Source organism: Salvelinus fontinalis, chromosome 26 (genome assembly GCF_029448725.1).
Source record: "Salvelinus fontinalis isolate EN_2023a chromosome 26, ASM2944872v1, whole genome shotgun sequence".
Taxonomy (NCBI): domain Eukaryota; kingdom Metazoa; phylum Chordata; class Actinopteri; order Salmoniformes; family Salmonidae; genus Salvelinus; species Salvelinus fontinalis.
Window position 1 is genome coordinate 39,548,921 of NC_074690.1, and position 18,132 is coordinate 39,567,052.

Genomic DNA, 18,132 nt, shown 5'->3' on the forward strand with positions numbered 1-18,132 from the left:
GTTACTCTGTCTGACGGAAGGTAGGTTAGTTAGGAAACCCATGAGAAGCGATTCACGGAAAGTATTAAGGGGACAGGGACAGACGCATGTGAGTGAAGTTGAACAATTTTCTATTTCTATCGGGAGGAGTGGGAGGGAAACACTTCAGCCCAACGGTGAGTTCCTGTGATCCAACAGGTCCTTCGGTTGTCTTGCAGCCTACCGGTCGGCTCATCTCCGCTTTTTAATCAGTGACACTGTGAGTCGGTCTGTGTCTATTTTACAAATTCTGCTTTCAGCGACCATCCCGCCTAAATCTGGGTATTCTGTTTAGTGCGTAAAAGTTGTTCAACGGCGCACAATGTGAAATAGGCTACAAACTTAATGGTTACATTTTATCCTGGCTTATAGGCAACTGTACTTTTCACTAGATATGCAAATGTTTCTTTGTTTGGTGGAAGCATTCGTTTAAACAGAGATGCGCACTATACAGGCCATTACGCCGCTCTCTTGGATAGGTTATGCGCACTTACGCACACTTGCCTAGAGGGGGAAAACATTCAAAACTAAACACTCTAAATGTACTTATTTTAAAACATGATGTGTTTAATGTTAAGGTATTTCAGAGACTTACACTATTTATAGCAAATAAACCTAAATGCTTCATTCTTTGTTTTATTACTGTTTTGTTATTTAGGACCGGATAAAATCAAAGTCTTATCATGTTCTCATTAGTCCACCTGGACCTATTAGCACGAAACATTTTAATTAGACTACAGATAAAGATGTAAATAATGCTACTGTGTAATAGCCTACTGCAATCCGGATTCGGTTGAATTGGGTGTACCACCACAGTGGGGCGATTCTATGCGAGTTTTAAAAGGATCTAAGTAACGTAACATAATACAAAAATCCCCATCAATATCCATCAATTTAAGATATATCTTCCGCATCTGTGGTGGAAGGTGGCCGAGCAACAGCGGTGTTTGTCTGGCCATGAGACATCCCGAAACTCGGTCTTCTCACGAAAACGTATGTAGCTTCCGAAACTAATTTGACCCACTCTATGGAAAGATGAGACTCCCAGGGACATGGTGTTATCTGATCCCCACAAGTGCCACGGGACTCGTCTGAAGGTAACCCATACAAATGAATGGAAGTACTGAGGTATTTGTGGCAACAAAAATAAGGGGTTAAATATGTGTCCCAAAAAATACAAAAATAATTACTGAGCATTTTGAAATCTCCAGGATATAGAACCCTTACAAACCTTATTCCTTATGATTTATTTTTTGGCTGACTTTTTTGCCGTTATTGAATGTGTTCAGTGCATTTATATGGGCAATAGGAAAGGCCAAATACAATATTGTGTGATTTGTTTTATTTAAGTTTTTGTAACTTAATGGGTCTTAAAATCTTAAAACAATTCCATATGTTAGCTTACTAGCGTTTGGGAAACCGTGGTCTAACTAGCTTCCTCACCACCTCTGTTGATCCAACCTGTTTTGAGATGAAGGTGGCAGGTGATATAGCAAATTAGGTTGACTTGCCATGTTGCTGTCAAACATTAGTGCAGAGATGACACCACTTCCCTGCAAACAAAAATGAGTCGTTAGGAAGTCCTCAGAACATTACGAAATGATCTCCTAAAGTTGTTAGGGTGTCGTCATGTGCAGGTTTTGTCTAGTTCCGGGGACATCCCCAGGGAAGGTTTTAGGATGTTCTCTGGCTATTGTGTCATGGTCCTGTGGAGATTTTGTCTAGTTCCTGATTTGTTTCAGAGACATCTCCAAGGATACTTATAGGACTTTCTTAGAGCGTTCAGCGATGGTCCTCCGGAGGTTTTTGTCTACCGATCCATTCACAGCTGTTTGTCTGTTGGCTAGTGACCGCCACACAAACAGTGCTTTTAACATAGTGTTTTCAACTTACTAATTTGACCCACTTTGACATGCATGATTACATTGTGCATGTTCGTTTAGACAGTAATTATTATCCAATATGTCCTCATCTGGGATTTGAACTCACAACCTCTTGATTCATAGCATTCCGATCTTCCTGCTACACCACCATGTCTGTGTCAATGCCTGATATCAGCTGTATTGCAACACAAAGTAAATCTCGACTCTGTTAAAAAATACTAATATTAAAACATTAGACAACTAAACAGAAAAGGTTCAAATTGCTGAAATAAGTAAATCACATCAATGATGAGAGAATAAGAAGAGGAACTGATATCGGAGTTAGCAGTGGCAATGTGACTCTTTTGCTAAGTGCAGATATGTGTTACAGGTAACAAATACTGTATGTAGTGGACTTCTGAAATGTTAGACTCTGTGGCACCGCAGAAAGATCAGTGTGCTCCAGAGGTTGTGAGTTCAAATCCTAGTTGGGTTCATCTTGAAAAGTCAGAGCTTTAAAGGTGATCATGTCAAGTGTATTCCTTTTGTCATTAGCTAGGTTTCTATCCGATTTGCAACACATTTTCTTGCGAATATTCTAAAATCTGCATAAAATAATATGCGTATTTTCCCAACAGATGTTTCTTCCATCAAACGGACGTTTTGCCGATAAAAGGCTGTGCGGGATGATGTAGTGCACATAAAAATAACTTTTGTGTTAAATTCCCATGTACCGAATGAAAAATAGTTTATTTGGTTTCTATCACGTTTTCAACGCTACTGATGGTTTTGTCACAAACTGTTGCGTTTATATAGCAAATTTGCCCACTCGGGTCTTGGCATATGCGCTTTAGCCAACAGCTCGCAGATACAGTGCGGGTAGGCTACCTATATTATGAGATCATTATGGACAAGAGCGGAATTATTTGTAATTGTCAAACGGCAGCCACGCATCGATCATCAGAATAAGATCCTAGATATTTATTGGAAAGGAGCTTCAAGCTCGTCACCTTGCACATTCACCACCCTGTGAAGTTCCTAACTTATCTGTAGCCTAATAAAGTGCATGCTTTCCCGAGTCGTAGTGGGAAGACCACACAACATATCATCACTTGACTTCAAGTTAACTTCGATATGATGATTATTATGTAAATATTTGCGCATAAAGGAGTTTCCACCGCCATTTCTCGTATAATTAATGTTATAGACACAAAAAGATCCCACCATGTCGAACGAACAAATTGTCTGTTTGCGTTTATAAAATTGTACCGACATTTCATGTTTCCATGAGCCCGGTCTTGACTTTTTTGCATGCGTCAGGTAATTCACCAGCATGAAATGGTTGGATGGAAACGTGGTTATTGATTATAATTTTTTTACACTATTTCAGCTGAAAAGCATCCCACTTAGCTTAAAAAGAATGTTCCCCAGAGAATGTTCCCAGAGGACCATCATACGACGTCCAAATTACTAGTAAAATGAAAGTCCTGAGAACGTCCTAAAAAAGTCTTGACATGGTCCTCAGTGAAGTCCTGGTAACTTTTACAGGGAGCTACACAAAAGTCCCCCAGGGAACGTTCCCTTTGGACCATTACGCGACGTCCCCTTGACTAGCATGAAACGTCCCATTGTGGTCATTGAATGTCCCAGGGATAACGTCCTAACAGAACCAAATAGGAACCTATTCGTAATGTTACCTAATGGACATCAAAATGCTTTATTACTATATAGCGTTATACTGAGACCAAACCGTGACCTGTACTGAACATTGTCTTATGGTCCCGAGGTTAATGCATGTTTTACGGCTCCTAGAATGTTCTCAGAACGTCAATGGGATAAGGTCTCTCCGAAACCCTTAAATGGACGTAATGAGAACGTTGCCTGATGTCGTTTTCGACTTACCCTGTTTGCTGGGTTCATAATATTGAGACCCACCCACTTTTCCACATTTGCCTTTATGAACTGACTCCCACTCTTGTCTTTCTGTACGCACAGATGAATTACATGTTGACACAAGGGGATGTCATTTCCTACCTACCTGTGACTGTATGACATCATCACGTTTTGTCCTTCTGTGTCTGCAGCTAGCTAACTTCAGGCTCTGGGGGGAAGCATGTGGCTACTGGAGAAGTTCCGTGGTTCTCATGGTGGTCACTCTGCTTTGGCGGGGGACAAGCAGCAGAACCAGAGAGACCCCGTCTCCGTCCACACCAACATCATCACCCCCGGTAAGATCCCCGACTTCTTCATCCCCCACAAACTCATCTGCTGCCCCCCAGAGGCAGAGTCCCTCACGCCGGAGCCCCAGCCCCGCTCCACCCTGCGCCCCTACGCCTCCGAGCACACCATCTGCAGCCAGACCCAGGGCAGCTGCAACCTGAACCCCCGCAGCCCGCGCCTGCTCTCTCGTCTTGCCGGGGACACCCGCAGCCTTTTGAGGGCCCCTAACCGCCACTTCATCCAGATTGAGAGCACCGACGATCCGGGGAGCGGGGTAGGGGAGGGGGGAGACCCCAAAACCAATGCAGAGCCACAGTCCCAGACAGACGTGTCCCTGACTTACAAGGCCCAGACCTCGTATGGGTTCTCCACACTGGTGGAGAGCCCCCACGGCCACCGCAAGGAGTCCATCTTCCACAGAGACCCCAGCAGCCCCCACACCTCCCCGGGCTCCCAGAGACACACGCGCGGGGGGGACCACCTGACCCCCTCCATCCCCAACCCCTACCGCTACTTCAGCGGGGGTGAGAGCGACACGTGCTCTTCGGCCGAGTCCTCCCCCATTACCTCCCCCCTCCTCACCCGCTCCGCCTCCCTCCTCCGATCCATCACACAGGAGACACAGGCTAAGGTAAACATTAAGGATGTTAACACTTAAGGATGATCACTTTAATTACATGTTTTTAAAACACATTTAGCTCCGAATTTCATGTATATGGCCCTATATGATATATTATATAACCATCCCTTCCCTTCACAGATTTTTTCTCCTTCTCAGGTGTCTCGTGCCAAGCATACCCTGGCACGCCACAGATCCCTGTCCACAGACGAGTGCAGCTCACCCGACACCAGCCCCAGCCTGCAGCGCCGCCGCCTGCGCTGCCCTCCCTCCCCTACCTTCCGCGGACGCAAGGGGACCGGCTCCGGGGGTGCGAGTTCAGACCTCCTCCAGCGTGAGCACTCAGTCAACCTCAACAACGGTGGCACGCTTAGGCTCAGTACTCACTATGATGCCGAGGCGGCCCGGCTGAGGGTCCGAGTGCTCGCCGCCGAGGACCTGTACGAGAAAGAGACGGACGTGAAGAGCATCAACTGCTGCGTGTCTCTGTACCTGAACCCGGGCAAGCAGCAGAAGCAGAGGAGCACCATCATCAATAACAGCAGGAACCCCATGTTCAACGAGGACTTCTTCTTTGACGCGGTGCCGGCCGCCCAGGTCAAGAGCCTGGCCATGAAGATGAAGGTGGTGAACAAGGGAACCAGTCTGAAGAGAGATGTGCTGCTGGGGGAGAGGGAGGTGCTGCTGAGCGAGCTGCTGCCAGGCATCTAGAGATTCAGGCTTTCTTTGGGTTCTGTTTGGATTGACTGAGATCGAACCCTGAGGTGGAGCTCTTTTTTAAAATTTGTGTCCCTTAGTGGAACTAGTTGGATTGGTCACCTTGGACACCCAGCACTGTAGCAAATCAGAGTGAGGGGGTGTGTGATGTGTGTATGTTTGTGTGTGTTTTAGGGTTGAATATTTTCCTGATGTTTTCCAAATCTTCAATCCCGAGAGTAAATCCCTTTTCTACCGGGTAACCCGGTATTTCAAAAGCATTATAAAGCATATGTCACGATCGTCTTGAGGATAATGAGTGGACCAAGTTGCAGCGTGAGAGAAATACATCTTCCTTTTATTAGACGAAGACGTAACACGAAACGAAACACTCTTACAAAACTAACAAAACAATAAACGACCGTGAAGCTAATAAACGAAAGTGCACACACAAGCTACTAACGTTCAACATAGACAATTACCCACGAAAACCTACTGTCTATGGCTGCCTTAAATATGGCTCCCAATCAGAGACAATGAATGACAGCTGTCTCTGATTGAGAACCATTCAGGCAACCATAGACTTGCCTAGACAACTATACTAAACCCAACCCCATACACTCAACAAAACCCCCTATACAATACAAACACATGTCACAACAAACATGTCACACCCTGACCTAACTAAACTAATAAAGAAAATCAATATAACAGAGGCCAGGGTGTGACAGCATATAAATACAGTATGTCTGGATTTGATTATAGCTTTGATCAACATGAAAATTCAAACCTAATGCTACCTGAGCCTGAGTCATGTATTAAATACATGTTATGAACCCTACATAAACAACATTTAAAACGCCCAAGTCCAAAAGCCTAAATGATTGTGCCATTATCCAATACATACAGGCTACTGCACCTTACGGACGACAGAAAACCATAAAAGCCCATAGATGTAGCTAGCTAAATGCTCTCTTAGGTAAATAAATGAAACTAGTTTCAGAAGCTAATCTTTTTGAGTTTGAACTGTATTACTGTACTGTATTATACTGTGTTATATGGACTTGAATTACACACATCGTTTAAACCATGACATTGCTTTTTTTAGGTTTTGTTTACTCGCACCAAAGAAAATAAGTGAAAGACAAAGTACAGATTAAAAAATAAATGGTGAAACCGGTGTGAAGAAGAGTTTTGAAATGTAGACCTACCTGTCATAATAAAAAAGGTTACCATGATAAGATAGATGCTAGGTCTACATACATTGTGAACTACGCTCCATACTGAGATGGGCGGTACAGTATGTCCCTACCCTGAGCGTTGATTAATCATGCAGAGGCCGTAGAGAAGCCAGATTTAGACATCGCATATACAGTAATTTAACAATTCTATTTCACTCCACTCCATTCATTTACAGTACCAGTCAAAACTTTGGATACACCAACTCATTCAAGGGTTTTTCTTTACTATTTTCTCCATTGTAGAATAATAGTGAAGACATAACTATGAAATAACACATATGGAATCATATAGTAACCAAAAAAGTGTTAAACAAATTGATTGTGTGACTTGGACCAAGCAAGTCTCTTCTTCTTCTTGGTGTTCTTTAGTAGTGGTTTCTTTTCAGCAATTCGACAATGAAGGCCTGATTCACGCTGTCTCTTCAGAACAGTTGATGTGGAGATGTGTCTTGACATTTTCTGGATTGACTGACCTTCATGTCTTAAAGTAACGATGGACTGTCGTTTCTCTTTACTTATGTGGCAGGGTATGTGGCAGGGTCTACAGGAAATCACGGACTACAAAAAGAAAACCAGCCACGTCACGGACACCGACGTCTTGCTTCAAGACAACCTAAACACCTTTTCCCGCTTTGAAGATAATACAGTATCAACAACGCGGCCCGCTACCAAGGACTGCGGGCTCTCCCTCTCCTTCTCCGAGGCTGAAGTGAGTAAGACATTAACCCTCGCAAGGCTGCCAGCCCCGTGCAATTGGCTCCTGGATTTACTGACGGGCCGCCCCCAGGTGGTGAAGGTAGGAAACAACATCTCCACTTCGCTGATCCTCAACACTAGGGTCCCACAAGGGTGCGTGCTCAGCCCCCTCCTGTACTCTGTTCACCCATGACTGCGTGGCCATGCATGCCTCCAACTCAATCATGAAGTTTGCAGACAACACAACAGTAGTAGGCTTGATCACCATCAATGACAAGATAGCTTATAGGGAGGAGGTGAGGGCACTCGGAGTGTGCTGTCAGGAAAACAACCTCTCAATCAAAGTCAACAAAACAAAGGAGATGATCGTGGACTTCAGGAAACCTCAGGAGGCTGAAGAAAGTTGGCTTGTTACCTGAAACCCTCACAAACTTTTACAGATGCACAATTAAGAGCATCCTACCGGGCTCTCCAGAGGGTGGTGCGGTGTGCACAATGGATCACTGGGGGCAAACTACCTGCTCTCCAGGACACCTACAGCACCTGTTGTCACAGGAAGGCCAAAAGATCATCAAGGACAACAACCACCCGAGCCACAGCCTGTTCACCCCGCTACTATCCAGAAGGTGAGGTCAGTACAGGTGCATCAAAGCTAGGACAGAGAGACAAAAAATTGCTTTTATCTCAAGGCCAACAGGCAGTTAAACATCCGTCACTAACACAGAGGCTGCTGCCTACATACAGACTTGAAATGATTGGCCACAGTCCCTTTAATAATGCCACTTTAATAATGTTTACATATCTTGCATTACTCATCCCATATCAGAACCAAAATCACAAAAAAATGGTCACTGTCCAATGAATTATGATGCTTACCGGTAGGGGACATTCTGGATCCATCGATGTTGAGGGATTTCCATCGCCTCCATCCGGATCGCCCTGCGAGTGCATCTAAATCTTTTAAGGGGGGGGGGGGGCAGAAGGATTGCTTTATCCTATCCTAGGTATTCCTTGAAGAGGTGGGGTTTCAGGTGTCTCCGGAAGGTGGTGATTGACTCCGCTGTCCTGGCGTCGTGAGGGAGTTTGTTCCACCATTGGGGTGCCAGAGCAGCGAACAGTTTTGACTGGGCTGAGCGGGAACTGTACTTCCTCAGTGGTAGGGAGGCGAGCAGGCCAGAGGTGGATGAACGCAGTGCCCTTGTTTGGGTGTAGGGCCTGATCAGAGCCTGAAGGTACTGAGGTGCCGTTCCCCTCACAGCTCCGTAGGCAAGCACCATGGTCTTGTAGCGGATGCGAGCTTCAACTGGAAGCCAGTGGAGAGAGCGGAGGAGCGGGGTGACGTGAGAGAACTTGGGAAGGTTGAACACCAGACGGGCTGCGGCGTTCTGGATGAGTTGTAGGGGTTTAATGGCACAGGCAGGGAGCCCAGCCAACAGCGAGTTGCAGTAATCCAGACGGGAGATGACAAGTGCCTGGATTAGGACCTGCGCCGCTTCCTGTGTGAGGCAGGGTCGTACTCTGCGGATGTTGTAGAGCATGAACCTACAGGAACGGGCCACCGCCTTGATGTTAGTTGAGAACGACAGGGTGTTGTCCAGGATCACGCCAAGGTTCTTAGCGCTCTGGGAGGAGGACACAATGGAGTTGTCAACCGTGATGGCGAGATCATGGAACGGGCAGTCCTTCCCCGGGAGGAAGAGCAGCTCCATCTTGCCGAGGTTCAGCTTGAGGTGGTGATCCGTCATCCACACTGATATGTCTGCCAGACATGCAGAAATGCGATTCGCCACCTGGTCATCAGAAGGGGGAAAGGAGAAGATTAATTGTGTGTCGTCTGCATAGCAATGATAGGAGAGACCATGTGAGGTTATGACAGAGCCAAGTGACTTGGTGTATAGCGAGAATAGGAGAGGGCCTAGAACAGAGCCCTGGGGGACACCAGTGGTGAGAGCGCGTGGTGAGGAGACAGATTCTCGCCACGCCACCTGGTAGGAGCGACCTGTCAGGTAGGACGCAATCCAAGCGTGGGCCGCGCCGGAGATGCCCAACTCGGAGAGGGTGGAGAGGAGGATCTGATGGTTCACAGTATCGAAGGCAGCCGATAGGTCTAGAAGGATGAGAGCAGAGGAGAGAGAGTTAGCTTTAGCAGTGTGGAGCGCCTCCGTGATACAGAGAAGAGCAGTCTCAGTTGAGTGACTAGTCTTGAAACCTGACTGATTTGGATCAAGAAGGTCATTCTGAGAGAGATAGCAGGAGAGCTGGCCAAGGACGGCACGTTCAAGAGTTTTGGAGAGAAAAGAAAGAAGGGATACTGGTCTGTAGTTGTTGACATCGGAGGGATCGAGTGTAGGTTTTTTCAGAAGGGGTGCAACTCTCGCTCTCTTGAAGACGGAAGGGACGTAGCCAGCGGTCAAGGATGAGTTGATGAGCGAGGTGAGGTAAGGGAGAAGGTCTCCGGAAATGGTCTGGAGAAGAGAGGAGGGGATAGGGTCAAGCGGGCAGGTTGTTGGGCGGCCGGCCGTCACAAGACGCGAGATTTCATCTGGAGAGAGAGGGGAGAAGGAGGTCAGAGCACAGGGTAGGGCAGTGTGAGCAGAACCAGCGGTGTCGTTTGACTTAGCAAACGAGGATCGGATGTCGTCGACCTTCTTTTCGAAATGGTTGACGAAGTCGTCTGCAGAGAGGGAGGAGGGGGGGGGAGGGGGAGGAGGATTCAGGAGGGAGGAGAAGGTGGCAAAGAGCTTCCTAGGGTTAGAGGCAGATGCTTGGAATTTAGAGTGGTAGAAAGTGGCTTTAGCAGCAGAGACAGAAGAGGAAAATGTAGAGAGGAGGGAGTGAAAGGATGCCAGGTCCGCAGGGAGGCGAGTTTTCCTCCATTTCCGCTCGGCTGCCCGGAGCCCTGTTCTGTGAGCTCGCAATGAGTCGTCGAGCCACGGAGCGGGAGGGGAGGACCGAGCCGGCCTGGAGGATAGGGGACATAGAGAGTCAAAGGATGCAGAAAGGGAGGAGAGGAGGGTTGAGGAGGCAGAATCAGGAGATAGGTTGGAGAAGGTTTGGGCAGAGGGAAGAGATGATAGGATGGAAGAGGAGAGAGTAGCGGGGGAGAGAGAGCGAAGGTTGGGACGGCGCGATACCATCCGAGTAGGGGCAGTGTGGGAAGTGTTGGATGAGAGCGAGAGGGAAAAGGATACAAGGTAGTGGTCGGAGACTTGGAGGGGAGTTGCAATGAGGTTAGTGGAAGAACAGCATCTAGTAAAGATGAGGTCAAGCGTATTGCCTGCCTTGTGAGTAGGGGGGGAAGGTGAGAGGGTGAGGTCAAAAGAGGAGAGGAGTGGAAAGAAGGAGGCAGAGAGGAATGAGTTAAAGGTAGACATGGGGAGGTTAAAGTCACCCAGAACTGTGAGAGGTGAGCCGTCCTCAGGAAAGGAGCTTATCAAGGCATCAAGCTCATTGATGAACTCTCCAAGGGAACCTGGAGGGCGATAAATGATAAGGATGTTAAGCTTGAAAGGGCTGGTAACTGTGACAGCATGGAATTCAAAGGAGGCGATAGACAGATGGGTAAGGGGAGAAAGAGAGAATGACCACTTGGGAGAGATGAGGATCCCGGTGCCACCACCCCGCTGACCAGAAGCTCTCGGGGTGTGCGAGAACACGTGGGCAGACGAAGAGAGAGCAGTAGGAGTAGCAGTGTTATCTGTGGTGAGCCATGTTTCCGTCAGTGCCAAGAAGTCGAGGGACTGGAGGGACGCATAGGCTGAGATGAGCTCTGCCTTGTTGGCCGCAGATCGGCAGTTCCAGAGGCTACCGGAGACCTGGAACTCCACGTGGGTCGAGCGGGCTGGGACCACCAGGTTAGGGTGGGCGCGGCCACGCGGTGTGAAGCGTTTGTATGGTCTGTGCAGAGAGGAGAGAACAGGGATAGACAGACACATAGTTGACAGGCTACAGAAGAGGCTACGCTAATGCAAAGGAGATTAGAATGACAAGTGGACTACACGTCTCGAATGTTCAGAAAGTTAAGCTTACGTTGCAAAAAAAAATAAAATAAAAGATCTTATTGACTAAAATGATATAGTACTGCTGGCTGGTGAAGTAGCCTGGCTAGCAGTGGCTGCGTTGTTGAAAGTGAAGCTGGCTAGGTAACCTCGACAATTTCTCTAAATTTCTCTAAACTACACAATTATCATGGATACAAGGACAGCAAAGACAACTAGCTAACACTACGCTAATCAAGTCGTTCCGTTGTAATGTAAGTTTCTACAGTGCTGCTATTCGGTAGAAGTTGGCTAGCTAGCAGTGTTAGCTAGCAGTGTTGGCTAGGTAGGAGGACGGCAGCGCGGCAGGCGAAAATAGCTGGCTAGCTAACCGATAATTACTCAAAGCTACACAACTATCTTTGATACAAAGATAGCAAAGAAAACTATATAGCTAGCTAACACTACACAAATCAAGTCGTTCCGTTGTAATGTAATCGTTTCTACAGTGCTGCTAATCGGTGGCTAGCTGGCTAGCTAGCAGGGTTGACTACGTTACGTTACGTTAGGACGAGAATACCTGGCTAGCGAACCTCAGCGAACCTCGATAACTACACAATTATCTTTGATACAAAGACGGCTATGTAGCCAGCTAAGTAGCTAGCTAAGATCAAACAAATCAAAGATAGCAAAGACAACTGTGTAGCCAGCTAACACTACACTAATCAAGTCGTTCCGTTGTAATGCACTCGTTTCTACAATGCTGCTATTCGGTGGCTAGCTGGCTAGCTAGCAGTGTTGGCTACGTTGCGTTACGTTAGGACGAAAATAGCTGGCTAGCGAACCTCAATAACTACACAATTATGTTTGATACAAAGACGGCTATGTAGCTAGCTAAGATCAAACCGTTGTACTGTAATGAAAATGAAAATCAAACCGTTGTACTATAATGAAATGTAATGAAAAGTTATACTACTATTCGGTAGACGGTGGACGTTTGCTAGCTGGCTAGCTGCTGGGCAGATAGCAGTGTGGACTACGATAGACGACGAAATACGATAATTACGCAATTATCTTTGATACACAGACGGCTATGTAGCTAGCTAAGAAGAAATTGCTAAGGTTAGACAAATCAAACCGTTGTACTATAATGAAATGTAATGAAATGTAATGAAAAGTTATACTACCTGCGGAGCGAATGCAAATGCGACCGCTCTCTCCAAACCGGATGTATGAGGGACCCAGCACCTCTCCTCCGGACCGTACCCCTCCCAGTCTACGAGGTACTGCAGGCCCCTCACCCGGCGTCTTGAGTCCAGAATGGCTCGTATCCTATACGCCGGGGACCCCTCGATGTCGAGAGGGGGAGGAGGGACCTCCGGTACCTCACCGTCCTGCAGGGGACCAGCTACCACCGGCCTGAGGAGAGACACATGAAACGAGGGGTTAATACGATAATAGGAAGGGAGTTGTAATCGATAACACACCTCGTTTATTCTCCTCAGGACTTTGAAGGGCCCTACACACTGCGCACCCAGCTTCCGGCAGGGCAAGCGGAGGGGCAGGTTTCAGGTCGAGAGCCAGACCCTGTCCCCCGGTACAAACACGGGGGCCTCACTGCGGTGGCGGTCAGCACTCCTCTTCTGCCGTCCACTAGCTTGTTGAAGTGATTCCTGGACGGCCCTCCATGTCTCCTTGGAGCGCTGCACCCATTCCTCCACTGCAGGAGCCTCGGTCTGGCTTGGATGCCATGGTGCCAGGACCGGCTGGTACCCCAATACACACTGAAAGGGGGACATGTTAGTAGAGGAGTGGCGTAGAGAGTTCTGGGCCATTTCGGCCCAAGGGATGTATCTCGCCCACTCCCCTGGCCGGTCCTGGCAATACGACCGCAGAAACCTACCCACCTCCTGGTTCACTCTCTCCACCTGCCCATTACTCTCAGGGTGATAACCGGAGGTAAGGCTGACCGAGACCCCCAAACGCTCCATAAACGCCCTCCATACTCTGGACGTGAACTGGGGGCCCCGATCAGAAACGATGTCCTCCGGCACCCCGTAGTGCCGGAAGACGTGGGTGAATAATGCCTCCGCAGTCTGCAGGGCTGTAGGGATACCGGGCAACGGAAGGAGACGGCAGGACTTAGAAAACCGATCCACAATCACCAGCACCGTAGTATTCCCTTGAGACGGGGGAAGGTCGGTCAGGAAATCTACAGATAGATGTGACCAAGGCCGTTGTGGAACGGGGAGGGGTTGTAACTTCCCTCTAGGAAAGTGCCTAGGAGCCTTACTCTGAGCGCATACCGAACAGGAAGAGACATAAAACCCAACGTCCTTAGCCAAAGTAGGCCACCAATACCTCCCCCGAAGGCTCCCCACTGTCCTCTTCACCCCAGGGTGACCCGAGGAGGGTAGGACGTGAGCCCACCGAATCAATTTGTCCCGAACACCAAGCGGCACGTACTTCCGCCCCGCCGGACACTGAGGAGGAGCGGGTTCCGCCCTTAACTCGATGTCCGAGTCCACTTCCCACACCACTGGTGCTATAAGCCTTGAGGCGGGAAGGATGTGGGTAGGTTCGGTGGGCCGATCCTCCGTGTCAAATCAACGGTACAGTGCATCCGCCTTTATGTTTTGGGAGCCCGGTCTGTACGATAGAGTAAACTGGAATCGGGTGAAGAACATGGCCCACCTTGCCTGACGTGGGTTCAGTCTCCTAGCTGCCCGAATATACTTCAGATTCTGGTGGTCGGTCCAGGTGAGAAAAGGGTGCTTAGCCCCCTCAAGCCAGTGTCTCCACACCTTCAGAGCACTGACCACCGCTAACAACTCCCGGTCCCCCACATCATAGTTACGCTCCGCTGGGCTGAGCTTCTTAGAGAAAAAAGCGCAGGGGTGGAGTTTTGGTGGCGTACCCGAGTGCTGTGATAGCACGGCACCTACTCCAGCCTCGGACGCGTGCACCCCAACACGGGCGCATCTGTGAACAGCGCCTTCAACCTGTTAAAAGCTCCGTCCGCTTTTGCTGACCACTGCAAACGCACCGGACCCCCCTTCAGCAGTGAGGTAATGGGAGCTGCTACCTGGCCAAAACCCTGGATAAACCTCCGGTAGTAGTTGGCAAAACCCAAAAACCGCTGCACCTCTTTTACCGTGGTCGGAGTCGGCCAATTACGCACGGCCTTATCCTCCATCACCACCCCCGAGGTGGAAATGCGATAACCCAGAAAGGAGACGGCTCGTTTGGAGAACACACACTTCTCAGCCTTGACATATAGGTCATGCTCCAGCAGTCTACCAAGCACTTTGCGTACTAGAGACACATGCGCGGCATGAGTGGCTGAGTAGATCAGAATGTCATCGATATAAACAACCACTCCCTGCCCGTGCAGGTCCCTGAGAATATCGTCTACAAAGGATTGGAAAACGGCGGGAGCATTCTTTAACCCATATGGCATGACAAAGTACTCATAATGGCCCGATGTGGTACTAAATGTGGTTTTCCACTCGTCTCCCTTCCGAATACGCACCAGACTGTACGCGCTCCTGAGATCCAGTTTTGTGAAGAACTGCGCTCTGTGAAATGATTCCATTGCCGTAGCAATTAGAGGTAGTGAGTAGCTAAACCCCACTGTGACGGCATTTAGACCTCTATAATCAATACACGGATGCAAACCTCCCTCCCTTTTCTTCACAAAAAAGAAACTCGAGGAGACAGGTGAGATGGTGGACCGAATGTACCCCTGTCCCAGAGACTCAGTGACATATGTCTCCATAGCCACCGTTTCCTCTTGGGACAAAGGGTACACGTGACTCTTGGGAAGCGCAGCGTTTACCTGGAGATCTATCGCACAATCCCTACCCGGTCGATAAGGTGGTAATTTAGTCGCTTTCTTTTTACTAAAAGCGATTGCCAAATCGGCATACTCGGGGGGAATGCGAACCGTGGACACCTGGTCTGGACTCTCCACCGACGTGGCACCGATGGAAACTCCCAGACACCTTCCAGAACACTCCTCTGACCACCCCTGGAGAACCCCCTGTTTCCACGAAATAGTAGGATTGTGACTAGCCAGCCAGGGAATCCCCAGTACCACTGGAAATGCAGGCGAATCGATAATGTAAAAACTTATACGTTCCTTATGAGCCCCCTGCGTCACCATGTCCAGTGGAACCGTGGCCTCCCGGACCAAACCTGACCCTAATGGCCGGCTATCTAGGGAGTGCACGGGAAAAGGAGAATCTATCGGCACAAGCGGAACGCCTAGCTTGATGGCGAGTCCGCGATCCATAAAGTTCCCAGCTGCACCTGAATCGACTAGTGCCTTATGCTGGGAAGAGGGGAAAACTTAAGAAAAAAAATTAAGACAAACATATGACAAACGGGGGGTTCTGGGTGAGTCTGGTGCTTACTCACCTGAGGTAACCGAGAAATGTTCCGCCTGCCATCTCGACCCCCAGATGGACCCCCCCAGCACCGATCGGCCGTGTGTCCTCTCCGACCACAGCTGGTGCAGGGGGAGCCTCCTCCTCCGGTACCCCTCGGCACGGCTCCTCCCAACTCCATGGGAATGGGTGCAGGGGTGCTGGGTGGTGGAACGCACAGGACCCTCTCCGAACGGCCGCGGGAAGCCAGCAGATTGTCCAGCCGGATGGACATATCAATAAGCTCATCCAGGGAGAGAGCTTCGTCCTGGCACGCTAGCTCCCTGCGGACATCCTTCCCGAAGACTACATCTGTAGTGATCGATAAGGGCCCTGTTGTTCCACCCAGGCCAAGGTCCGAAACTCCAACGCGTAATCCTGGGCGCTCCTCTTCTCCTGCCTGAGATGAACCAGCCGCTCTCCCGAAAATTCGGGGTAGTGCTCCTTCGCTGAATTTGGGCCATTCCAGACAGCGTTAGCCCACTCCAGAGCACGACCCGTTAGGCAGGAGATGAGGACACTCACCCTCTCCGCTCCCGAGGGAGTCGGTCTCACGGTTGCTAGGTACAGTTCTAGTTGTAACAAGAACCCCTGACATCCCACTGCCGCTCCATCATACTCCCTCGGGAGCACAAGACGGAGAGCGCTGGAGCCGGAGGATGGTGAGAGAGGAGAGGAGGAATCCTGAGCTGGAGAGACTGCAGGTGGAGAGAGGAGAACACTCCTCTCCCATCGGTCCATTCTCTCCATCATTTGATCCATGGCGGAACCGATGCGATGGAGTACGGTAGTGTGATGTAGCACCCGTTCCTCCATAGATGGGAGTGGGTTTTCCGTTGCTCCTGCTGACTCCATTCCGATAAGATTGGTGCGGGATTCTGTAATGCCCGGGGTGTCGTGGATGAAAGGAGTCACACGCAGGAGACAGAGAGTTCAGAGTAGCGTTCCAAATTTAATTCCCCACATGGGTGAAAACACGACGCTACTCTAAAACAAATGCTTCACCACAAACAAAGTGAGAAACACGAAATAACACAAACCAACGAACACGTTTTACATTGCAGCTACCATCACAGCTACCGTCAGAAATAGAACCGAAGCAGCCAGAGTAATTACAGACACCAACGGCAAATACCTAAATACTCATCATAAAACATTTCTGAAAAATCGATGGTGTACAGCAAATGAAAAACAAACATCTTGTGAATCCAGCCAATATTTCTGATTTTTTAACTGTTTTACAGCGAAAACACAATATGCCATTATATTAGCTTACTACAATAGCCTACCACACTACCGCATTCATTCATCAAGGCACGTTAGCGATAGCAATAGGCACGTTAGCGATAGGGAATAAACCAGCAAAAGATATTAATTTTCACTAACCTTGATAACCTTCATCAGATGACAGTCCTATAACATCAGGTTATACATACACTTATGTTTTGTTCGAAAATGTGCATATTTAGAGCTGAAATCAGTGGTTATACATTGTGCTAACGTAGCATCTTTTTCCCAGAATGTGCGGATATTTTTATGACACTCCAACTATTCTGACCAAATAACTACCGTAATTTCCGGACTATAAGCCGCTACTTTTTTCCCACGCTATGAACCTTGCGCTTTATACAATGACGCGGCTAATTTATGGATTTTTCCCGCTTTCACAAATTCATGCCGCCAAAAAACTGAGCACCGTCACATAATGTGACGTAAATCGAGCGCGCTCAAACTTTCCATCATTCTGATTACGGTAGTCATTTTGTCACCCTCATCATGGCAAAGACACGGAGAAATGCATATGATGCAGCTTTCAATTTGAAGGCGATCGATCTGGCTGTTGGAAAAGGAAATAGTGCTGCTGCACGGGAGCCTTAATGAGTCGATGATAAGACGTTGGAAACAGCAGCGTGAGAAACTGACTTAGTGCAAAAAGACAACAAAAGTTTTCAGAGGAAAGAAAAGCAGATGGCCCGAACTAGAAAATGAGGCTTGGATGAGTTTGCCTCCGGATGAAAGTGAGGAGAGCGCAATGAAAACGATCCAATATCGGATGAAGCAATTCTGAGGCTATTCAACTCCGACACCAAAGGAGATGACTTCAGTGGTTTCAGTGCACAGGAGGAAGACAGTGACCAAGGACTTTCTTGGTAGGCTATTGTTTACTGCTATTTAAAAAAAAAAAAAATGTTACAAGCCTGTTTCGTTAAAGCCTATTTATTTTTGTTACAAGCCGTGTTTCGTTAAAGCCTATTTATTTTTGTTACAAGCCGTGTTTCGTTTAAAGGCTGTGTAAAGTTCAATGTACACTTCAATGTACCGGTAGGCACCTGCGGCTTATAGACACGTGCGGCTTATTTATGTACAAAATAAAAA

General features: G+C 48.3%; 1 protein-coding gene across 1 annotated transcript; it reads left to right on the forward strand.

The window, feature by feature from the left end:
- The first annotated feature begins 3,778 nt into the window (after positions 1–3,778).
- LOC129824319 (C2 calcium-dependent domain-containing protein 4C-like) lies at positions 3,779–8,318 on the forward strand. Its single transcript, XM_055883877.1, has 2 exons — positions 3,779–4,731; positions 4,861–8,318. Exons 1-2 carry the CDS (start codon positions 3,994–3,996, stop codon positions 5,428–5,430), a joined length of 1,308 nt encoding a protein of 435 aa, XP_055739852.1. The 5' UTR covers positions 3,779–3,993; the 3' UTR covers positions 5,431–8,318.
- The last annotated feature ends 9,814 nt before the right edge of the window (positions 8,319–18,132 follow it).